Source organism: Anguilla rostrata, chromosome 2 (genome assembly GCF_018555375.3).
Source record: "Anguilla rostrata isolate EN2019 chromosome 2, ASM1855537v3, whole genome shotgun sequence".
Taxonomy (NCBI): domain Eukaryota; kingdom Metazoa; phylum Chordata; class Actinopteri; order Anguilliformes; family Anguillidae; genus Anguilla; species Anguilla rostrata.
The window spans coordinates 73,577,999-73,602,586 of record NC_057934.1 but is presented as its reverse complement, the minus strand read 5'-3'; the positions used below and the strand labels follow the sequence as shown (position 1 = coordinate 73,602,586).

Genomic DNA, 24,588 nt, shown 5'->3' with positions numbered 1-24,588 from the left:
CCCACATTTTGCTCTAATGTCTACAGGAAATTTTATTTAGTTAAAAGTGAACAAGAAAACATATGTTGTGATGTAAGACCTCTGCTTTCATTTCTCTATTCTCCTCATCTTCCTCCATTCATCATTTACACATTCAATACTTGACATAAAACAGATGTGTGCTCAGACACTCTTTCACTAACATTCACACACTCTCTCTCACACACACACACACACACACACACGCACACACACACACGCACACGCACACATTCCCTCTGGTCGAATAATCCCCAGTCCCCCAGTGCAGTGATGGGGACACTGTGCTGTAGGAGACGTAGTCTTTCGGATGAGACATTAAAGATCCCATGACACTCTTCGCAAAGAGTAGGGGGTTCCCCAGTGTCCTGACTAAATTCCCAACTGGCTCTCTCAACCTGTCACCTAATCATCCCGATTTAATTGGTCAAAATTTGTTCACTCCCTCTCCACCTTAGCTAATGTGCAGTCAGCGTTCAGTATGATAAGTCATACTGTGAATACCAGGATTACTGGACATCAAACACACACACCATGTGTATATGTGCGTGTGTACATGCGTGAGTGTGTGTGAGTATGTGTGTGTGTGAGTGTGTGTGTGAGTATGTCTGTGTGTGAGTATATGTGCGTCCGTGCGTGTATGTGTGCGTGTGGTCAAGCGTGCGTGTGTGTGAGTGTGTGTGTGTGTGCATGCGGGCGTGTATGTGTGTGAGTGTGTGTGTGAGTTTGTGCGTGAGTGTGTGTATGTGTGCGTCCGTGCATGTATGTGTGCGTGTGTGTGTGCGTGTGTGAGTGTGAGTGTGTGTGCGTGCGTTCCTGCGTGTGTGAGTGTGTGTGTGTGTATGCGTCCGTGCGTGTATGTGTGCATGTGTGTGTGTGTGCGTGTGTGAGTGTGTGTGCGCGCATGTGTGTGTATGTGTACATGTGTGTGTGTGCGTGTATGTGAGTGTGAGTGTGTGTGTGTGTGTGTGTGTGTGAGTGTGAGTGTGTGCGCGTGTGCGTGCATGCATGTGTGCGTGTGTGTGAGTGTGAATGTGTGCGCATGTGCGTGTGTGCGTGCGAGCGAGCGTGTATGTGTGCGTGTGTGAGTGTATGTGTATGTGTGTGAGTGTGTGTGTGAGTATGTATGTGAGTGTGTGTGTGTGTCCGTGCGTGTGTGTGTGTGTGTGTGTGTGTGTGTGTGCGTCCGTGCGTGTATGTGTGCGTGTATGTGTGCGTGAGTGTGTGCGTGTATGTGTGCGTGTATGTGTGCGTGAGTGTGTGCGTGCGCGTGCGTGCGTGAGTGTGTGTTCGTGTATGTGTGGTGTGTGTCGGTGTGTGTGCGTGTGTGTGTGGTGTGGTGTATGTGTGGTGTAGTGTGCGTGTATGTGTGCGTGAGTGTGTGGTGTTGTGTGGTGGTGTGTGGTGTGTGTGTGCGTGTAGTGGTGTGCGTGTATGTGTGCGTGTGTGTGAGTGTGTGGTGTGTGTGTGCGTGTGTGTGGCGTGGTGTGTGTGCGTGTGGTGCGTGCGTGTATGTGTGGTGTATGTGTGCGTGTATGTGTGCGTGTTGTGTGCGTGTATGTGTCGCGTGGTAGTGTGCGGTGGTGTGTGTGCGCGTCTGTATGTGTGCGTGTATGTGTGCGTGTATGTGTGCGTGAGTGTGTGTGTGCGTGCGCGTGCGTGCATGTCTGCATGTGTGTGTGAGAGGGACAGATCACACTGCAGCCTTAGAGACTCTCCAGACTCCGGACACTGAGGAACATTCCAGAGCTGGAAGCTCCAGGCTCTGCAGGACTTTTCCACTGCTCATTTACAGGATAATTTGAGGCTGATCCAGGCCTGCTTCATCAGATCAGTGCCAGTATGTGATTGGACAGAGATATGACCCTTGACCCCCCATGGCCACTCCCATTACATATGTAACAGACACAAAAAGGGTTGGTAGAAAGTTCATCTCAGTCAGAGATTCTGTCCACATCCAAAGCACTCGCAGTCAAATTCAAAAGAAGTTTGTGTGTGACTGATCGGCAGACAGGTTTAGCTGCTTGTCTGTCTCTCTGACCCGAGTGTGTGTGTATGCCTCCAACACATGCACACCAACTCCGCATTGTTAATAATTCCTTGTTGTTTTATTGAAAAAAAAAACAATAAAATAACACATACAATAATAATAACAATAAAAATAATAATAGTGACCATCATCATCATAATAACATTAGCAGGTGTATAAAATCTGTACGTTCCATTGTTTTGCAGTAGAACAGGAAGACGGTAGAAGGGACTAAAAGAGGTGAGGGGTTGAAAAATATTTTTATGTAAAAATGAGTCTTTCACAGAGAGAAGGTTTTTATCTGTTCATTAAATATTTAAACTTTTTCATGAAAACTATGTCTCTGCTTCTATATCTATTTATTTTACATTTTTTTTAACTTGCACAAAATAAATCTCCCCTTGAGAGACAATAATACTCTTTGGCTTAAGTTTGCTTTATCTACTCATTTTTACATTGGTTTTGCTGTTGCTGTTTTATACATTTTGCTATAGTAACCTCAGAATTGCAGTGTTGTAGCACTTTGTTTAGAGAGTGTTTTGCTGGTTTGTGTTTGACCCGGGAGGTCTGCTGTAAAGATCTGGCTGGTTCTGGGTTCTGAAACAGTCTTTCCAGCATGCGAAGGGACTTCTGGGACTGTGTTTGGGAATATTGGATTTGGGGTGGCAAGAAGATGGCACCCACTGTTCATTCATGCTCCGCCCCTACCCCATCCAGCCATGCCCCGCCCCTACCCCATCCAGCCATGCCCCTCCCAGAACACTGCTCTTACTGGAAGGAGGGGCAAGATTCTTCAAATGTACTGAATTGACACGTTCACATTTTCCTTTAAAAATGAGTACATTGCAGTAGAATTATAAAGCAATATCCTGCTGTTTATTCATACAAGAACATGTCACAATAATAATAATACGCATAAAAACATCCGCCAAGAGACCAGCTCCTCAGCAGAGCACTTTTGACTGTTGCTATAGTAATTTGCCCCAGTTCTGGTTATAATTTTTTTTACCAATCAGACCGAACACCACACGACCTATCCTAGCCCGGCCAATCCTGGCCAAACACAGTCAAATCCAGCCAATCCTGGTCAAGCCCAACCAACCCGAGCCAAGTGCTGTTCGTAATCAGATGAGGCGATGCTAATTGTGCCATCTCTGGAACAGGAGAAGTCCCTCAGAGCTCTGTTACTAGGGCTGTAGTCTGTCTCACACACACACACACACACACACACACACACATACACACAGACTGCTCCGTTACTAGGGCTGTAGTCTGTCTCAAACACACACACACACACACAGACTGCTCTGTTACTAGGGCTGTAGTCTGTCTCACACACACACACACACACACACACACACACAGACTGCTCTGTTACTAGGGCTGTAGTCTGTCTCACACACACACACACACACACAGACTGCTCTGTTACTAGGGCTGTAGTCTGTCTCTCACACACACACACACACACACAGACTGCTTTGTTACTAGGGCTGTAGTCTGTCTCACACACACACACACAGACTGCTCTGTTACTAGGGCTGTAGTCCTCTCACACACACACACACACACAGACTGCTCTGTTACTAGGGCTGTAGTCTGTCTCACACACACACACACACACACAGACTGCTCTGTTACTAGGGCTGTAGTCTGTCTCTCTCACACACACACACACACACACACAGACTGCTCTGTTACTAGGGCTGTAGTCTGTCTCACACACACACACACACACACAGACTGCTCTGTTACTAGGGCTGTAGTCTGTCTCACACACACACACACACACACACAGACTGCTCTGTTACTAGGGCTGTAGTCTGTCTCACACACACACACAGAATGCTCTGTTACTAGGGCTGTAGTCTGTCTCACACACACTCAGACAGACTGCTCTGTTACTAGGGCTGTAGTCTGTCTCACACACACACACACACACACACACAGAATGCTCTGTTACTAGGGCTGTAGTCTGTCTCACACACACCACACACAGACTGCTCTCACTGTAGCGTTCAAATAGGCTGCTGTAGTCTGTCTACACACCAACACACACATCGCATGAACCAACAGACTGCTCTCTAGGACCAGTCCCCCTGCCCCCACAACACATCTATGTGCAAAACAGCAAATATGTCTTTGGTTTATGAGAGGAAATAAAAATATATATTCATATATGTCTTTGTGACTGTGCACTTGACCTTGTAAGTGCTTTTAATGTTTTTTTGAGAAACCTTCTCTACCTTAACTGCTAAACAAAACAAAACAAAAATAATCTAGTATTTTATAGCAGCATTTAGAAACCATTTAGGCACATAAAATAAGGAAAAGGTACAAATATTGCCACTAAAACCACGCTGTTCCTGTTGCTCTTCTGGACTGGACAGATGGCAAACATGCCTGCACCATTTTCAAGTTTTGCCATTGAACCCTTACACTGCGGGTGCATGCCATCTGATTAATAAATAGTGCTGTCTGTCTGTCTGTCCTTCTATGTACACCTGTACAGCCTCATAACTTTGTGCCTGTGCGTTACCAAAAAAAAAAAATTCTTGCCCGAGAACACTTATAAAGTCAGTCCTTGATCAAAGCTTCGCCCATTTTTACAGCAGTACCATTCAGTGGGACCCCATCCTGTCTGTTCCCTCCCCCCCGAGCTCTGGCCCGCCCCCTGCCCCACCCCCTCACAGCATGTGCACAGTCATATTTCAGACTCTCGCCTCAGGGGGCGGGGCTCTGAGGGGGCGGTGGCCGGCGTGTGGGCGGAGTCCGAGCCCGTGTCCGTGGTGCCGCCCTCCTGCCCCACCCCGCCTCCTCCGTCCTCCTCCGCCTGCTCCCTGCTGGCGGGCAATGCCACCTCGTTCTCGTAGCAGAAGGAGCTGGCGGTGGACATGATGAACTTCTTCTCGGCCAGATCCCTGGCGCTGCACAGAGGCGTGCCCGGCACCTCGTACGTCTTGTGGAAGCGGGAGTAGTCCACCTTGTAGTAGTTCTTCTCCTCGAACAGCACGGGTTCGAAGCGGTGGCCCCACAGGACCTCGCCCGCCAGGTAGGAGCTGCGGCACTGCGTGGTCATGGCCGTGGCCTCCACCATCCCCTCCAGGATCACCACGATCTCGAACTCGGAGGTCTCCAGGTCCTGCTTGGTCATGCAGTAGAAGGGGCTGTCCTCGTCGATCTCGTGCACCACGGTGATGGGCGACACCAGGAAGATGCGGTCGATGCCGCTGTCGAAGCCCACGTCGATGTCCACCTGGTCCAGCGGGATGAACTCGCCCTCGGCCGTGGTGCGGGACTTGAGCAGCTGTGCGCGCACGTGCGCCTCCACCAGGTGGCTCTTGCGCAGGTTGCCCACGCGCCACATCAAGCACAGCTTGCCGTCGCGCATGGCGATGGTGGCGTGGTGGCTGAACACCAGCGTCTCGTTCCTCTTCTTGGGCTTGGCCATCTTGGCCATGACGGCACCGATGATGAAGGCATCGATGATGCAGCCCACGATGCTCTGGAACACCACCATGAAGACGGCCAACGGGCACTCGTCCGTCACGTAGCGGTAGCCGTAGCCGATGGTGGTCTGCGTCTCCACGGAGAAAAGGAAAGCGGCGGTGAAGCTGCTGACGTTGGAGACGCACTTGGGCGCCCCGCCCTCCAGGTCCCCGTGGAAGATGGCCACCAGCCAGAAGACGCAGCCGAAGAAGAGCCAGGACAGCAGGAAGGCCAGGCAGAAGATGAGGAACATGAAGCGCCAGCGCACGTCCACGCAGGTGGTGAAGATGTCGGCCAGGTAGCGCTGGCCCTTCTCGCTCACGTTGACAAATTGCACGTTGCAGTGGCCGTTCTTTTTGACGAAGCGGCTGTGGGCGTGGTGGCGGGTGTGCACCTTGCCGTTGCCGTAGCCGTTGGGCACGCTGGCGCTGGAGAGCTTCATCCCCTCTTCGTCGGACGACACGATGCTGTAGTGGTTAGCGGGCCGCGCGCTTCCCATCCCTTCGGCCCCCCCGGAGGCCCGCGCCGCGTCCGCTGCGGAGAACAGTCTCAGTTTCTGGAAGAAGCGTTGGAGAAACAGGTTTGGATCTCTGCGGGGGACCAGCGCACGCGGGAATTGGGCGAGTGAAGGCAGCGTGGAGGAGTGGCCACTCCCCCCTCGGCTGGGCCCAGGGGATCCCTCTGTAAGACCTGCCTCCTGTCTGTAAGCCCCGCCTCCTCTCTGTAAGCTCCGCCGCCTCTGTGTAAGCCCCGCCTCCTGTCTGTAAGCTCCGCCTCCTGTCTGTCAGCTCCGCCTCCTCCCCGTAAGCTCCGCCTCTTCTTTGTCAGCTCCGCCTCCCCTGTAGCCAGGGCCTCATCCGAGCAGCAGGCTGTGGGGAAAGAGACACAGGCTCATTAGTGCAGCAGTGTGAGGTGTCTACGCTGAACATTCAGCAGATTCATCCCTTATATTCACTGCTGGATGTAAAAATTACGCTTTTGTTTATTGAACAATAATATGAAATACTTCACATAAGAATTACAGAGAAGTGAGTAGATGCTTTCACTAAAGTAATACATTAACCCTTTAAAGGGCAGCTCCTCGTCGATGATGACTGGTCTTCACACACCTGCTGTGGTGAAGCTCACCTGGTACAGTGAATGACACACAGGTGAATGACTGAGAATGTTTACACAAACAGTCCAGGTGTTGGTGGACTGGACCATTGTTCCCAGCATAGGAAATGTTCAGGGAATTAAATAGTCACTTCCTTTTGGAAAATCTTTAGGCCTTTGGCATGGCTGGCTACGATTATCCACAAACAAACACTAACGAAACAAAAGTAGGTCAAGCTTCCAAAATATAGAGAACTAAATCACTAAAGCACAAGTTCACTATCGTACTAACATCTTTGTTTAACAAAGGTTTGCTCGCATATTCCTACCAACAATGATGGGGTCTTACCAAATAGGCCACTGACTCACAAGGTTTGGCCTGAGAAACCCACAGCACAGTCATTAACCCTGCCCTCCCTTCCCAGTATTACTGAGAGGTCAACGTGTAATTGAGGAGAGGTCCAGCCCAACAGCCATTCTCAAAGAAGATTTATTTTTCTTGGGTCTTGACGCCAGAGAAGACTATTTTGTGCTTGATTGGGGGGTAGTGTGGTCACTTGGATCCCATGGAACTTTTACGTTGGGTGTCAGTTCCCATGCTACCCCTGACATCAATGTATAATAGTGGTCAGAATACTACGCCCCCTTTGTGACATCAGCACTGTGCAGCAGTAAGAACATGGGAGGCCCCTTTGTGACATCATTACTGTACAGGTAAGAACACCACGCCCCATTTGTGACATCAGCACTATCCAGCAGTAAGAATATTGGAGGCTTTATTGTGACTTTATGGGACTTGTCACAAATTAAGCAAAAGGTTAAGAAAAGAGTGTACTTTGTAGTAGTTTGAGGCTGCAGTAGAAAGTGTAGTTTGAGGCTGCAGTTTGAGGCTGTGTCACGACAAATTTCATCCCCCCTACAAATATCATCCCCCTATTCGCTCCCAGGGTTACGTTTCCGGATACGTTCCCTTAATTCGTAAGTTAGTGTCAACTTGACTACCTTGCGTGCGTGGTTTCCAAGCGTTCTCTGCTGGTTGCTAACGATAGAGAGCGATCGCTAGCTTGCTGGCTAGCTAGGAAGAGAAGCTTTTATAAAAGTCTAAGAGAAGCTCTTCCAGCTAGCTAGCTAGTGATCCGTCTTGCTGGCGATCTATTTATTTCTCGTGGTAGCTAGCTAGCGATCTATGAATCTTGCTAGAGAGAGAGATTTTTTAAATATTAATTATTGTACTCACTGTTTCACCTAATTTACGCACACCATTACACAAGCTAAGATACAGAAATACCACACACATACACACACACATTTATATTCTGTTCATATGCTTATTGTACTCATATTTTTGCTATATATATATATATATACACATTATGCCAATAAAGCTTATTTTAAATTGAATCTTCGGACAGAGAGATCTGACCAATCAATGTAATGTAACAGCACAACGTAACCCCGGAAAAGAATGGGGTGGTGAAATTTGTAAGGGGGATGAAATTTGTTGTGACAGCTGCAGTAGAGAGTTTAGTTTGAGGCAGCAGAAGAGAGTGTAGTTTGTAGTTTAAGCTGCAGTAGAGAGTGTAGTTTGTAGTTTAAGCTGCAGTAGAGAGTGTAGTTTGTAGTTTAAGCTGCAGGTGAGTGTAGTTTGTAGTTTAAGCTGCAGTAGAGAGTATAGTTTGTAGTTTAAGCTGCAGTAGAGAGTGTAGTATGTAGTTTAAGCTGCAGGTGAGAGTGTAGTTTGTAGTTTAAGCTGCAGTAGAGAGTAGTTAGTTAGTGCAGTGAGATGTAGTTTGAGTTTAAGCTGCAGGTGAGAGGTAGTAGTTTAGCTGTAGTAGGTTTGAGTTAAGCTGCAGGTGAGAGTGTAGTTTGTAGTTTAAGCTGCAGTAGAGAGTGTAGTTTGTAGTTTAAGCTGCAGTAGAGAGTGTAGTTTGTAGTTTAAGCTGCAGGTGAGAGTGTAGTTTGTAGTTTAAGCTGCAGGTGAGAGTGTAGTTTGTAGTTTAAGCTGCAGGTGAGAGTGTAGTTTGTAGTTTGAGGCTGCAGTAGAGAGTGTAGTTTGCAGTTTAAGCTGCAGGTGAGAGTGTAGTTTGTAGTTTGAGGCTGCAGTAGAGAGTGTAGTTTGCAGTTTAAGCTGCAGGTGAGAGTGTAGTTTGTAGTTTAAGCTGCAGTAGAGAGTGTAGTTTGTAGTTTAAGCTGCAGTAGAGAGTAGTTTGTAGTTTAAGCTGCAGTAGAGAGTGTAGTTTGCAGTTTAAGCTGCAGGTGAGAGTGTAGTTTGTAGTTTGAGGCTGCAGTAGAGAGTGTAGTTTGCAGTTTAAGCTGCAGGTGAGAGTGTAGTTTGTAGTTTAAGCTGCAGGTGAGAGTGTAGTTTGTAGTTTAAGCTGCAGGTGAGAGTGTAGTTTGTAGTTTGAGGCTGCAGTAGAGAGTGTAGTTTGCAGTTTAAGCTGCAGGTGAGAGTGTAGTTTGTAGTTTAAGCTGCAGGTGAGAGTGTAGTTTGTAGTTTAAGCTGCAGGTGAGAGTGTAGTTTGTAGTTTGAGGCTGCAGTAGAGAGTGTAGTTTGCAGTTTAAGCTGCAGGTGAGATCTCTGGCTCTGAAGCTTGTTGACTAGGAGTCCCTCTCCCCACTGGGACCGAGACTTATCACAACAGCATAATGGCAGTTCCCCAGGGCCCCCCAGGGCCCCTATGGGCCAAACTGGCTCATTAAAGCCCTTACACGTGCAGCCCCTGCTGCCCTAGCAACCAGCACAGCGGCTTCTAGCAGCATCTCTCTCTCTTTTCAACATCCAGGCCTCAGTTATAGTCACAAGCTATTCTGTCTATTCAGCGGGTGATTATTAATTATGAAACATGGTCTGGGGGCTGGATGTGGGACAGGGCTCAGTTTGGGGTGTGAGTGTTGTGCAGGTGTGAGTCTTGCACAAGTGTCAGTATTCCACAGGTGTCAGTGTGGAATACAGGTATTAGTGTTGCATAGCTGTGAGTGTTGCACAGGTGTCAGTGTCGTGCAACTGTGAGTGTTGCACAGGCGTCAGTGTTGCGTAGGTGTCAGTGTTGCACAGGTGTCAGTGTTGCGCAGGTGTAAGTGTTGCACAGGTGTCAGTGTTGCGTAGCTGTAAGTGTTGTACAGGTGTCAGTGTTGCGCAGCTGTACGTGTTGCACAGGCATCAGTGTTGCGTAGGTGTCAGTGTTGCACAGGTGTCAGTGTTGCGTAAATGTCAGTGTTGCGGGGGTGTCAGTGTTGCACAGGTGTCAGTGTTGCGCAGCTGTAAGTGTTGCACAGGTGTCAGTGTTGCGGGGGTGTCAGGGTTGCGCAGAGTGTTGCATTGGTGTCAGTGTTGCAGGGTTGTTGCGTAGGTGTCAGTGTTGCGCAGGTGTCAGTGGTGCGCAGGTGTCAGTGTTGTGCAGGTGTCAGTGTTGCGTAGCTGTAAATGTTGCACAGGTGTCAGTGTTATGCAGGTGTCAGTGTTGCACAGGTGTCAGTGTTGCGTAGGTGTCAGTGTCATGGTTTGGTATACAGGACATGTGCCTGTATCCACCTCATCTTAGAGAGATGGAGTAATCACTACATGCATGTTGTGAAGGGGGTGTTTCTGGGCACAGGGAGATGGAGTAATCATCGGCTAGCCCCCTACCCCAGTCTGTGCCTGTTCACCTCTCTCTCTCTCTCTCTCTCTCTCCTGTTCTTTCCATCGCTGCACCAGTGGACTACGATAGAGCAGTTCTTTGCTTTATTTATTTTGCCTCTGACAGAGTTTGTATGAGTGAATTGTGACTGAATGTACTGATGCTATTATAGTTATAAGCTCTCCCATACATGATTTAAACTGACAGTTTACGAGTACAATAGCGATTACATTTAAGAGTCCAATAGCGATCACATTTAAGAGTCCAATCACATTTAAGAGTCCAATAGCGATCACATTTAAGAGTCCAATAGTGATCACATTTAAGAGTCCAATAGTGATCACATTTAAGAGTCCAATAGTGATCACATTTAAGAGTCCAATAGCGATCACATTTAAGAGTCCAATAGTGACCACATTTAAGAGTCCAATAGCGATCACATTTAAGAGTCCAATCACATTTAAGAGTCCAATAGCGATCACATTTAAGAGTCCAATAGTGATCACATTTAAGAGTCCAATAGCGACTACATTTAAGAGTCCAATCACATTTAAGAGTCAAATAGTGATCACATTTAAGAGTCCAATAGTGATCACATTTAAGAGTCCAATAGCGATCACATCTACTATATTATAATTACAAGAACTCTACCAAAGTTTATGTTACATTCAACATTGTGTTCTAGGAGGCAAATATAAGAATTTCTCATCTAGATGTTCTGCTCTCTTCTGACTGTCTTGTTGCCTGAATTTAATGTAAATATGCAAGTTTATGTCCGTTGCTGTCTTGGCCAGAGCACACTTGTGAAAGAGATATAAATGTTAGCGTGACTTCCCTGGTAAAATAAAGGATTGATAAAAAAATACAGGTGGGATATTTTAAATCTAGTAAATGTGCATCCAGGGTTGTTGTTGTTGTTATGTGAGAACCTTTGATGGAACAGTGTCACCTATAACAGGCCATCAGGAAGATGAGGTTACCCTAACTGATGACCCCTGCTTAGGTCTCTCTCTTTTTGGTTATAAAATGGTATTTTAGAAAAGCTAAATTATTTATCAAGGCATTTCAACGATGTGTAAAGAAAATGTTAATATAAATTAAAGTTCTTAACGGGGAATAACATGGCGGGATGAATTTTGTAGAAACATTTTTCAGCCAGACCAGAACATCAAGTCTCCTGTAAACGGGCAAGATCGAATACATAAAAAAATGCGACTGGATTTTTTAAAAAAAGATTTAAATTAGTTCCTTGTTAGTTATTAGTGCACACCACTGGGACGAACGCGACGTGACTCTGAGGGAACTTCGTCCGGCATGTCTGATCGTGATCAGCGGCCTCTTTCGCCAACTGTTTTTTTTTTTTTTGTCTAAAGACAAGTGCCGCAAGCTCGAGGGAATTCAGAACAGCCGCGCGGCGCAGGCAGCTCGGCACAGTCAGTTCAGTGACTGGACACGCGCCGTGCTTTCCTACCAACTGGAGCTCCACTCGTGCGTAGCAGCATTGCTCGAGCACAGGCAAGACGAACAGGTGCAAGAGTGGGACAGACACATTCACCCGCAGCCCTCGGTGTGAACCCGGACACCCCGAGGTATATTTACACATTTAAACACATGGATTCACAAAAAACATTTTCCCCAGCAATCAAGCGCAAGTTTATTGTACTTTCCATATGCTACTCAAGTCCGTCCAGTGCTACTGTGTAGGATGCAAGTTTAGACATCGATTAACATTTCAAGAGATTCATTTCCATGAACACACCAAAGTGCTTTTCTTTAAGCCGCAGTGTTAGGGAAGAACACCGTTTTGATAAGAGCGCGTGATAAAGATTAGGCTATTAGTCAAGTGTTAAAAAGTTAAAAACACATTGTTTCCATAACTGCCGTTTTTAACTGTATAGTAATTTATAAAACTAAAAAAAAAGTTTACACAGAAAATGTTAGGCATGGGCTACGTTTTCTACGCATTATTATTATTATTATTATTATTATTATTGTTAAAGTAGGCTCCGTTACCTTAGCGCTATACATTAAAACTCCCAGAAGATCATATCAACGTGGAAGTTTCGATTTATTTCCTTTCCAGATTACAACTGCGGCGCGGGAGAAAAAGCATTCGCTTCGCAGTTGTCTTCAAGTGTCGTTCATAAGAAACGGAAACGTGTAAGTGAATGTTGTACTTTCGTGCTAAGCACACTAGTATTTATTACAATTGTTCGACCATGGTGGCGATTGCTGAGAAATGAACATTACTTAAGTAATACGTTTTTGTAGCTGCTACTACGGAATTAAGAAACCCCATACATGTAATAGGAGAGCTTACCTGTTGATCATTGAGGCAGAATCTGTGGCTGTGTTACATTCCAGGGTTAGTCCGCTTGGATATCCAGTCTGTTACGGACTTTCTTTCACCTGAATGTTTTACTTGAAAGAAGGAGAGCCGAAACCCCGTGTGCTGAGTACAGTACTCTGCTTTTTCCGCAGGTCGCCCAATGCGTTTTAACGCGCCGGCTTTCTCCGCCCCGTGTCGTTAATCAACCAATTGAATCGCAGGACACGCGCAGCGGTTTTCTTCTGTACGGTGAACCTAGCAGTCCCTTTTCGCGTGCAGGCGAACTGAGAAGACATCGCCAGCGCTTAATTCGGGTGCATATCCAATGAGAGCTCTATTTTGAGAACAGTCTGGCGGGGACGAAGCTGAGTCTGACCGTGATTTTTACTATTGTCATATTAGCGCTTCCTCATCAGAGTAATTTTGTACACACACACACACGCATACGCACACACATCACACACGCACACACACACAAACAGACATACGCACACACACACACACACATATATCTAGTTAAAGAGGTAAAATAAGAGTTTGGAAATTGGACATCTGAGTTTTGATTGTGTTTGAACGTGTTCATGGTTTGGAGCACTTTGACTCTTCATTCGTGTTCCGTTGTTCCTGAAAGGAGAGGTGTGTAGTCTTTCTCCTAGTCCTTAGCCCAAGCACAGCCGCACTTTTTTCTGCAAACAGCAAAAGTGTCAGCACAGTGTAAACTGCAATAAGTGCATCCCATCCACATGCGGCTCAGTAATGTGTCTTTTCAATTAAGTTCTCACACATACTGCATATATATATTGAGGGCGACATAGCTCAGGAGGTAAGACCGATTGTCTGGCAGTCGGAGGGTTGCTGGTTCAAACCCCGCTCTGGGCGTGTCGAAGTGTCCTTGAGCAAGACACCTAACCCCTAACTGCTCTGGCGAATGAGAGGCATCAATTGTAAAGCGCTTTGGATAAAAGCGCTATATAAATGCAGTCCATTTACCATTTACCATATACCTACAAGTAAACAGAGGTGCCACCAGGGACTTTGGGCCCCATGTAAAGATCTCATATTGGGCCTCATCACCCCAGAAAACCAGATGCTCTAGTCTTTGAGGGCCCCTGTCAGTCAGGGTCCTTGGAATCATCCGAACTTCCTGCCCCCCCTCCCAAGCTGTGATGCCCCTGCAAGCAATATTTAAATCTGAGAACTGGGTGGGCTCAGAGTACAGTTTCCATTGGCTACAACAGGGATTCCATTAAAGCATGGAGCATGTGACTTTCGTTGACTTGGTTCTCTGTAGCCAAAGTTTGGAATTCCTGACGTACATTTGCATAATGCTGTGCTGTTATGCACTGCTAAATGGAAATATTATGATTATCTGTGGCTTCTGCCAATGTTGTTATCTAACTATGTTATGCTTCATGTGTTTTTCTTCTGTTCGGAAAAATAGCTTAAATATTTGTGGGAGATGTAAGAGGGAAGTTTAATGAATGACAAAATGAAACATCGATGAACGAGAGCGATTCAATTTCTGTAAATTGTATTTGAAAAATAGGGCAGTTGATTGCAAGCTGGGAAATACAAATTTTCCAAATTTTAAACGAGGGGAGTTGATTTGCTCCTGCGTTTTGGGGCCAACCGACTTCACCGAGATAAATTCCAACTCACATTTTGTCACTTGTTCATTATTTCGGCTGAACAGCCTGACAAGTAAAAGCAAACAAACCTAAAATATAGGCGTAACATTTGACTTAACAAACCTGCATTTTAGCTGCTCTGATTTGTCTGATTTGTCCTACTGCGCGCTGTAAGGTTGAAATTATTTCAGAACCTAAAAGTATTTTTATCACTTTCGCTCTCGGGCTTCAGAAAGCGTGACCTGGCAGCACGTGTGCCGGGCTTTATCTCAAGACGAGAGGCGCGTGCTCAGGTCGCTAACGACGCGAAGTAGCTCGTGCACCTCTTTCCCTTTCTTGTCTCTTTTTGTAAAAAAAAAAAAGGATTATTTTCTTTTTACCGTTTAGGCTGGGCTATAAATAAAGGCTGATTACTCTTCACCCAGGCACGCTGTGTGATTCGTTCATCTCATCGAGACCTGTGTTTAGATTTAACGGCCAATTAAAAGCTACACAGAGCGCGGCAGTGGTGCCGCTTTGGGCCACAAGGTGGAGCACTCGAGACCCATTTCATCGAGCGAGTTCACGATGGCTTTGCTGTTTGTGACTTTAACGTGCGAGTGACGCGCTCTCCCGATACTCCCTGAACGCCGCGATCTGTCTGCACTCGCAACTGCCTGTCTGCGTGCCCGGCAGCGCCACCTGCTGAATATGACAGGCATTGCATGAACGCTTTCTTTGAAACATCCCGTGTAATTCAAGCTTCTATTGCAGAACACGGTTGTGCTGTCTGTAAAGAGGCCCTACCCTACCCTACTCATCCCACGGCTGGCGTCCTATCACATCTGTTGTCAGAAGAAGCAACACAGACACCTAAAAATAAAAGAATGCTTTTTTTGCACCATAGAGAAGAGCCTGACCTTCTGCCCGTGGCTGTGTGGCAGCAGACGGCTTTGGGTGTCTGGCGATAGACGGGCATTTTGTCCCGAACGCTCGGCTCAGTCTCACCCGAGTGCATCATTATTCACTGCCTCTAATGGAGAGACAGATAATCTTTTAACATCCACGTTCATGAAAGGGATAAAAAGGCTGCTCTCTCTGAAGCAGCACAGTAGATTCAGTGTCACCTGTGAGAGGGAGGGTCACCTGTGAGAGCGGGGGTCACCTGTGAGAGGGAGGGTCACCTGTGAGAGCAGGGGTCACCTGTGAGAGGGAGGGGTCACCTGTGACCCTCTTTGCTTTAATTCAGATTAGTCACGCCAGCATGCCACTTCTGCTTAAAAATAAGTAGATGCCCAAACATATAGTAAAGAACACACTGAAAGGTTAGATGACGGATAGTGTTTAATAAGAACGGAGTATTAATAAAAGGGTTTTAATATGCACAATCATAGGAAAATGAGACAGAGTCTGTGGTAAATGTTCCCTAGGCTGAGGAAGCGGAGAGGGAGAAGGGGTCAGGCAGAAGTAGGTTGTCTACCCTAATAGAGAGTTTAAATATGTTAGAGTCTCACGCCAGTTTGCAAACCGGAATCCCAAGCCACCGCTGCTATGACTTTCCTGTGTTTCTATGTCCAATACAAGAAGAAGATTAAACAGGCTTTATCCAGTCCCAGGTATGAGATGTGTGTGTGTGAGTGTGTGTGTGTGTGTGTGTGTGTGAGCGTGTGTGGTGTGTGTGTGTGTATGTGGGGTGTGTGTGTGTGAGTGTGTGTATGTGTGTGTGAGTGATTTTTGCAGTGCTCAGAGCCCCTATGGGGTTGCATGGGTGGGGCTGGCATTGGGTGGTGCTTGGCCATTGGTCAGGGCGGGGGTGGTGGCGGGGTCGTCCGGCTTGCAGCGGTCCTGGTCCTGGGCGCTGCGGGCGTGGAACTGGACCGGGACGGTCTCATGGAACAGGGTGTAGTCAGCCCTGTAGCTCGGCCCATTCACCAGCAGGACGTCCTTGAAGCGCGCGCCCCAGCGGATCTGGGCGGGCCGGTAGGAGGAGCGGGTCTGGTGCAGGATGCCGGTGGAGTCGCCCGTGTAGGTGAAGGACACCACCAGCTCAAAGTCCTCCCGGTACAAGTCCAGCATGCTCAGGCCGTACAGCGGGCTGCCGAGCACGATCGGGTGGGTCACGGTGGTGGGCGTGGCCAGGAGGATGTCGCTCTGCTGGAGGGGGAGGTCCTGGTAGACCACGCCCACTTCGCCGGAGGTCCGCTGCTGGAGCCGGACGATCTGGGCCGTGGCCACGCCCTCCACCATGTGGTTCTTGCGGAAGTCGCCCAGGCGCCAGGACAGGCACATGTGGCCGTCGCGGCGGTTGATCACCGCACAGCTGCTGAAGCCCACCGTCTGCGCTCGCTTGCGCGCGGACGCCATCTTGGCCACCACGATGCCGATGACCACGGTGTCGATGAAGCAGCTGAGAACGTCCTGCACGGTCACCAGGGCGATGGCCACCGCGCAGTTCTCCGTCATCCCGCGGAAGCCGTAGCCGATGGTGGTCTGCGTCTCCAGGGAGAAGAGGAAGGCGGCGGTGAAGCTGCGCACGTTGTCCACGCACGGCCCGTCGGACAGGCCGACCAGGTCCCCGTGCGCCAGCGCGATGATCCAGAAGAGCAGGCCGAAGAACAGCCAGGACAGGATGTAGGACAGCGAGAAGAGCAGGAACATCACCCGCCAGCGGATCTCCACCAGCGTGGTGAAGATGTCTGTCACGTACAGCCCCAGGTGCCCCGGGACGTGCTCCAGGGCCAGCCTGCAGCTGCCGTCTCTCTGGATGTAGCGCGGCTTCCTGTCCGCATGCCCAGGCCCCATCCCCACGCTCAGAGTCACGGGCCGGTCCGAGGACTGCACCGTGGTGTACTGCACGCCAGTGGAGCTCATCCTGCTAAGGCACCAACACCACACTGTCTGAGAGAGAGGAGAGGAGAGGGGGAGAGAGGGGGGAAAGGGGGGAAGAGAGAGAGAGGGAGAGGGGGAGAGAGAGGGGGAGAGGGGGAGAGGGGGGGGGAGAGGAGGAGAGGGGGAGAGAAAGAACAGGTTGTTGTAGATCTTACACACCAATGCAAAGTATATTTTTTAAAACTTATTTTTGCCCTGCTTTTCCAGTAGCATCAGATACCCATGACTGGACTGTGGGTGGATGAATGTTGACTGAACGGTAGATTGTATTTCATTCTGTCTTAGTAGCAGCTGTCTCACACACACACACACTGGACCCATCACGGGTAATGATCTGTTTCTTTCTGAACGTCTTTAGCCAGTGGAGCACTGGATGGGGACTGCTGTTAAACTCTGGGACACAGAAAACTCACCAGCAAAATCAAAACCAAGATTTTCTTTGCTGATTCTTTTCTCCATTGTTTTTAAAAACTAATTTCATTCATGTGTGTTTCCGTATTAACCCCTCTTTCTTTTGTTCTCTTTCTTTTTCTCTCTCTCAAGCTGATGCACTCTATTCGATCCCTTGCTCTATTTTAAGCCCAATCTGGGAATGTTTAACATTTATGATTCTTTCCTGTCTACGGCATGTCAGTACAGTTTATGGTAATGAGCCGTTGCCCGGCAATGCTCATTACAGCAGACCCTTCCTCACCCCAGAATTTAGCAGTGTCCGTAACAGTCTGGAGCTCAACTTCTGTACCACTCAAAATCACCACCCTGCACCTCCCAACACCACCACCCTGCACCACCCCTGCCACCACCATTCTGCACCACCCCCCACTACCACCACCCTGCACCACCCTACACCCCCACTACTACCACTCTACACCACAAACACCACCCTGCACTATATATAATTAAAAATATATTAGTATATAAATAAAATTAATTAGGAAAAGCAAAGACCTTTGTAAATACTAGATGCCCATGGCCATAGGTGTCTGTACACTCTGTAGTCATGACCCAGTCTTTTGGAAACCCCAAACCAGTCAGCAGAGAATCAGAAACACACACGCAGGTAGCCTACACATATGCGCACATACTCAAAATCTACACACTCAGATACACACATATGCGCATTCACCTTCCCGCACGTTTGGTAAATCCATAAAGATGTACTGAAATATGACTGGCAGCTTCCCAAATAATAACAGTCCTGTCCATTTTCAGTCTATTTATTCCACCAGCCACTGTACTTGCTCAGCCAATCAGATAAGAGGCTGAAAAATGCTGTTAACTTGAGTCACAGGCGGGAGAAACTCAGCGCTCGAGCGAAACAGAATGAGTGGTCTGAGCAGGAGCTGCAGGTAATTTAATGAGCTACATACAGTATAAGAAGCTAATTTCTAGCGGTTAAAATTGGCAATAATGGCCACTTACGGACACTGTACAAAATTAACTGAAGTAAAATGTTTGCTATGCTTGCTAGCTCACAATGACTACGCACAGCTTGGCTAACTTAGCTAGCTAGCTAGTTAACTTGCTGTAGCAGTTAGTTAGCTTACCCGAGCTAGCGAGCCCCCCTACCAGCTTCTCGTCCAAGAGCAAACCAATGTCAGTCATACTTCTAGCTTGTTAGAAAGCTAATGTCCTCGTGTTAAGAGTGAAAGAATAGCTCGTCAAAACGTTTGCAGAAATGTGTATAAATTCAGATGACTACAATTTTAGGTTTCGGTTAAAATAGCTGCGAGATTAGGTAGCTCCCGTTGCTGCGCGCTAGCTTTTCAAAGGAAGTCCAGTAAATTCGCTTATGAAAACGCAGGCCTGATATTTTAAAAATCCATCCGGTGGTCGCTGTCGAAGGGCTGGTTTAAAGTACGTTTTTTCTGTTTTAATAGTCCAGTAAAAGAGCAGGGGCAAACGAGAAAGCTGACGTTATTTCTGAGGCTAAAATGGAATATTCAGCTTTAATGACGCACAGGGAGCTTGAGTTCGCGTATCTTAGGTATCAAGAGAACAATTACTTTTTAAAACATTGTTTTAAATACAAGTATAACATTAATGATACACACTTGAGAAATGTTTTAGTCTGTTAGAACATTACATTTTTGTTTAATTCATTCTGCTGACAGGTTTAACAGTCAATCTAGCATTCACTCAGTATTTTGTAGAGATAGGATATTGTAGAATACATCATACCAACAAACTATTTTTAGCGTAGATGGGTGATCTGTACCATTTCATCACTGGTTTTTAGGGTTGCCCCCTTCTCAAATAATGGCATGATTGTGGATGAGGAGGTACTGGTGGTGAATGGCCTGGTGGAGCATTACCTCAACTAATTCCACTCACTTCCCCCTCCCACAGGAACTGCTCCTGCTCTCCAAAATATAGAGCTCAAAAATATAGAATTTGCATATTTTTATGAAGAGGGGAAAATCTGGGTATAATTCTTACACGGTGAGTAAAAAAACAAACAAGAAAAAAGCCATGAGAACCATAATATTTATGCGACTGTTATTTGTACAGTCAATAAAGTCATGAAAACTTCTGAGGTAGTCCAGCACTTTGAGCAGAGATGTATTAGATAACCGTTTGCGTCAAACAAGAAGTTTACGAGTCGCTGCAGGCTGCAAACAAGAATGCGGGTGAGTGGGACGACAGGAAGTGGATGCATTTCCCTTTACCTGCGACATCCTGTTTTCGCCTGTTGTCTTTGTGCCTTTGTTTGTCTCATTCTCTGGGAAGTTTTCCGAGTTTTACTGAGTGTCTGATTCACTCCTTTAAAGAAGTCTTCCCATCCTCAGTATGGGAACACTTTAAACACCTAATTCAGCCAGAATAATAATAATGATATTGAGGTATCAGTGAGGCGTTCTTCCCCACAGATGGGACTGTAAGAGGCGCCTTAGTGTAGAGCTGAAGGACCTGCCCCTCATGTTCTCTGTTAAATTAAAGGAGCAAATCACTTAATATGTCATCACACTTTACTTTTAGTGACAGAAAAAGAATAATGAAATTATCCGATATTTCTTTTTGGTGCTGACAATCGAGTGGTCAGGCATTTTAAGAACACAAATAATACTCCAGCAGGAGCAGGGGGAAGTGCTGGAGATACCAATCTTAATAACTGGAGATACCAATCTTCATGACTGGAGATACCAATCTTCATGACTGGAGATACCAATCTTCATGACTGGAGATACCAATTTTAATAACTGGAGATACCAATCTTCATGACTGGAGATACCAATCTTAATGACTGGAGATACCAATCTGTACAACTGGAGATAATCTGTATTGTCTATATATCAGTTTAAACCTTATGGAATCTTTTTTGTTTAAACTTGACTTGCATTTTTATCTATAAATAATGAAGTGTAATGAAGCTCTGCTCTCTGGTGGAAGTGCTTCTAGCTCTCGAAAGCGGCCAATCATGTCCCAATACACACGTGCGCTTCTCTTGCTGCGTTCCAGACACGGGAATTTCCCAGTTCCAACTAGAAAAAATGCACTGGAACGCGCTTGCAATTCGGAAATTCCAAGTCGGGAACTGGGGAACATTTTTAAGCCCCGAGATTATGACATACTGTCATTTGACGTCACATCCAACATGGCTGCCTACACAGTAAATGGTAAATAAAGTAACTATAACATGTTTTGAAGCTTTTGAGCACCGTTTTAAGTTGCTTTTCTGCAAGAAATGTATTTAGATTAATTAGCATAGGCATCCGGTGGTGGGTTAAAATTGAAAGGTAAAGTTATTCTATGCTATAGCCACACAACACAGTAGCATTGCAAAACAAAGTTTACTGCAGGCGTCCATGTTTTCCCGACATTCACCATTGCAACGCGCTGACGTTATACTAACGAGTTCCCAACATGGAATTACGTCGTCACCGGGTTGTCTGGAATGCGGCATCTGTCCCGCACTCATATAGACAGCTATTTTCAGGTCAAGTGGTAGAAGCTCCTGATTGGTGTGTGGCCCTCTGCTTCCATGGCAATGCAGGCACTGAGTTTAAACGTGGCCAGCGAAGGCTGTCCTCACTGACTTCCAGGGTTTTTCAGGTCATGAGGTCAAAGGTACTGTCTTTAACTGGATGTAGATGTATAAACACCGTTCTTCCGCAGTTATATTTCTCTATAATATTTATAGATAACAACCCTGTTTGTATTGCTTTGGTTGAAGTCCTCTGCTCATTAGATGTCTGTTTGAATGTAGTTAATTTTGCAGAACACCTCGGAAAGTGGCACAGTCTGGTTGCTTTTCAGGTAAGCCTTCTCAATGTATCGACACATCCTAGCTGCCAAACTCACACATCCTGACAACCCTCTCCATTTCTGTGTCTTGTGTTTAAATATATTTTCAATTGAGTTACTAATTTGTTTTTTCAGTAATATTTAAGGAAATTGGTACATCAGTGCATTATTAAATTAGCAGATTTTTATGTTTGGAATATGTAAAGTGTACATGTGTTGTAATTATTTTGTTTGTGTTTGAAAGGTGGCCAGCTCAGCCACAAGGCGTCACCTTTTCCTGAACAGGTGAACTCTCATTCCCTCCTTTCCGCTTTGGTGCTACCTAAACAGGTAAAAAGTTTTATGAAAATGTTAAAAACTTTTTTGCAGTTGTTAGCGGCTGGGGAAAATGGCTCTAGTGACATAATGTCCGTTGATTTCATAGTTCCTGGAGTAAAGAAGGTGGCAATCACACTCAAACAGCGCCCCCTGGTGGCACTCAAACCTGCAGACTGAGATTACAAGCTTATATCCCCTAAAACTGTACAAATGGGTGGATGGTAAATGGACTGCATTTATATAGTGCTTTTATCCAAAGCGCTTTACAATTGATGCCTCTCATTCACACACTCACACACCAATGGTGAAAGGCTGCCATGCAAGGTACCAATCAGCTTGTTGGGAGCAATTAGGGGTTAGGTGTTTTTCTCAGGGACACTTCGACACGCCCAGGGCGGGGGATCGAACCGGCGGGAGGGGGGGCTTAGAGTGCGATGGTGTGTGTGTGGGGCTTACATTTACACGTGACTCTGGGAGACAGTGTTGAGAACTGGTCTTTTGGCTCTGGGTGACTCTGGGTGACAGTGTTGAGGACTGGGCTGTTGGCTGTGGGTGACTGGGTGACAGTGTTGAGGAGTGGGTTGTTGATTCTGGGTGACTAGGTGACAGTGTTGAGGAGTTGGCTGTTGGCTCTGGGTGACAGTGTTGAGTGGGCAGTTGGGTCTGGGTGACTGGGTGACAGTGTTGAGTGGGCTGTTGGGTCTGGGTGACTCTGGGTGACAGTGTTGAGGAGCAGGCTGTTGGCTCTGGGTGACAGTATTGAGGAGTGTGCTGTTGGCTCTGGGTGACTCTGGGTGACAGTGTTGAGGAGCAGGCTGTTGGCTCTGGGTGACAGTATTGAGGAGTGTGCTGTTGGCTCTGTGTGATTCTGGGTGACAGTGTTGAGGAGTGGGCTGTTGGCTCTGGGTGACAGTGTTGAGGAGTGGGCTGTTGGCTCTGGGTGACTCTGGGTGACAGTGTTGAGTGGGCTGTTGGCTTTGGGTGACAGTATTGAGGAGTGTGCTGTTGGCTCTGTGTGATTCTGGGTGACAGTGTTGAGTGGGCTGTTGGCTTTGAGTGACTCTGGGTGACAGTGTTGAGTGGGCTGTTGGCTTTGGGTGACAATATTGAGGAGCGGGCTGTTGGCTCTGTGTGACTGGGTGACAGTGTTGAGGAGTGTGCTGTTGGGTCTGGGTGACTGGGTGACAGTGTTGAGGAGTGGGCTGTTGGCTCTGGGTGACTCTGGGTGACAGTGTTGAGGAGTGGGCTGTTGGCTCTGGGTGACTCTGGGTGACAGTGTTGAGTGGGCTGTTGGCTCTGGCTGGCTGTGGGTGATATTGTTAAGGAGCAGACTGTTGGCTCTCAGTGACTCTGGGTCACATTGTTTCCACTCTGCCGCAGGTCCTGACCAGCATATTACACGCCTGTTACACGCCTGTTAACACGCAAATAACGTTCTGCCAGCCTCTCTGTTTGGTGGAGCGAGACCTGCCCCCTCTCCCTGGCATACGACCTTTATCCGATCCCAGTTCCGTATGGAGGCTCCGCCAGGCTAATATTTAACCTGCAGCAGTAATCACTGGGCCGGGCCGGAACACGGCTGTAATGAGCCCTGTCACCGCTGTCCTGCTGCAGTAATCAAGCATAACGACTAATGTCACTGAGAGGGAGGGAGGGAGGGGGGAGAGGCGGGGGGGAGGGAGCAAGAGAGAAGGGGGCTGGCAGGCAGAGCGAGAGGGAGGGGGTGACTGTGTGTGAGAATGCATGTGTATCTTTGAGAGCGAATTGATGTATATATGTGTGGGAGAGAATGTGTGTGTGTGTGTGTGTGTGTGAGTGTGTGAGAGAGAGGGAGACAGAATGTGTGAGTATGTGTATGAGAGAAAGTGTGTGTGTCACTGTGTGTGAGAGAGTGTGAGTGATTGTGTGTGAGAGTGAGGGAGTGTGTGAGCGTGTCTGTGTTAGTATGAATGTATGTGTGTGTGTGTGTTTGCGTGAGAGAGACGGAGCAGGCTTGTTATTCTAACGGTGTTAAAGAGAAGAACTATGAGCAGAGCTGGTAAAGCACGGTAAATGGTAAATGGACTGCATTTATATACCGCTTTTATCCAAATCGCTTTACAATTGATGCCTCTCATTCGCCAGAGCAGTTAGGGTTAGGTGTCTTGCTCAAGGACACTTCGACACGCCCAGGGCGGGGTTTGAACCGGCAACCCTCCGACTAAGGGCGGGGGGGGGGGTAAAGTGCTGGGGCAGGAAGTGGCTGCCTGTTTTATTCTTCAGGCTCCAGGTAGAGAAATATATTCCAGGTAAAGTGCTTTGATCAGCCTAGCATTACAGCCTGTAAACTCGTGGTTCGTGACACTGCCCTGCAGGTGTATTTTTAGAGCTATGCCCTTGTAGCCCTGTAACAGCAGCTGGGGAGGCAGTGTGTTTGAAAGATCAGTACACTGGTATTTATAAAACACAGGCTTTACTGCTCTGTCTGCTGCTATGTGGGCCTGTGTGTGTGAGTGTGAGTGTGTGCGTGCTCCTGTGAGTGCGTGTGTACGTGTCTGCTGTGTGTGGGTGAGTGTGTGTGAATGCAAGTGTGAGTGAGTATGCGTGCGTCTGTGAGTGTGTGTGTGCGTGTCTGCTGTGTGTGAGTGCAGCATGTGTGTGTATGCGTGTGTGCTTGTGTGTGTGGGAGCAGAGTTTGAGCATTAGCCTGATAATGATACAGTGATGCTGTTTGGTGCTAGCGTAGCTGCATGTTAGAGCATTAGCCCGATAATGATACAGTCTTGCAGTTTGGTGCTAGCGTAGCTGCATGTTAGAGGGTTAGTCTGATAACGATACAGTGCTGCAGTTTGATGCTAGCGTAGCTTCATGTTAGTGCATTAGCCTGATAGCGATACAGTGCTGCAGTTTGGTGTTAGCATAGCTGCATGTTAGAGCATAAGCCTGATAGTGATACACTGCTACAGTTTG

General features: G+C 47.3%; 2 protein-coding genes and 1 long non-coding RNA gene across 10 annotated transcripts in view; 1 reads left to right on the top strand and 2 right to left on the bottom strand.

Annotated features, from left to right (window-relative positions):
• Positions 1-3,694: 3,694 nt before the first annotated feature.
• Positions 3,695-12,777, bottom strand: kcnj2a (potassium inwardly rectifying channel subfamily J member 2a). The gene is made up of 3 exons (XM_064324383.1): positions 12,572-12,777; positions 4,126-6,405; positions 3,695-3,895 (listed from the first exon to the last, which is right to left on the bottom strand). Exon 2 carries the CDS (start codon positions 6,033-6,035, stop codon positions 4,752-4,754), a length of 1,284 nt encoding a protein of 427 aa, XP_064180453.1. The 5' UTR covers positions 6,036-6,405; positions 12,572-12,777; the 3' UTR covers positions 3,695-3,895; positions 4,126-4,751.
• Positions 12,778-15,513: 2,736 nt separating this feature from the next.
• Positions 15,514-24,588, bottom strand: part of kcnj16a (potassium inwardly rectifying channel subfamily J member 16a) — a 17,388-nt gene continuing 8,313 nt past the window's right edge. For 3 of the 5 annotated variants that reach the window (XM_064324381.1, XM_064324382.1, XM_064324379.1), the window contains exon 2: positions 15,514-17,085. In XM_064324381.1, the coding sequence (XP_064180451.1) occupies positions 15,940-17,058 (1,119 nt within the window). In that variant the 5' untranslated portion in view covers positions 17,059-17,085 and the 3' untranslated portion in view covers positions 15,514-15,939. Of the gene's footprint in view, positions 17,086-18,623; positions 19,021-24,588 lie in introns of those variants that run through there. The other 2 variants (XM_064324378.1, XM_064324380.1) reach the window with 2 other exon arrangements.
• Positions 18,363-24,588, top strand: part of LOC135249104 (uncharacterized) — a 26,207-nt gene continuing 19,981 nt past the window's right edge. For 2 of the 4 annotated variants that reach the window (XR_010328563.1, XR_010328565.1), the window contains exons 1-3: positions 18,363-18,425; positions 21,296-21,333; positions 21,566-21,606. This is a non-coding gene — a long non-coding RNA (uncharacterized LOC135249104). Of the gene's footprint in view, positions 18,426-21,283; positions 21,334-21,565; positions 21,652-24,588 lie in introns of all 4 variants that reach the window. The other 2 variants (XR_010328562.1, XR_010328564.1) reach the window with 2 other exon arrangements.

Excerpts from the sequence above, each read along its gene's own strand:
- kcnj2a (XM_064324383.1), bottom strand. The coding sequence starts at position 6,035 with ATGGGAAGCGCGCGGCCCGCTAACCACTACAGCATCGTGTCGTCCGAC.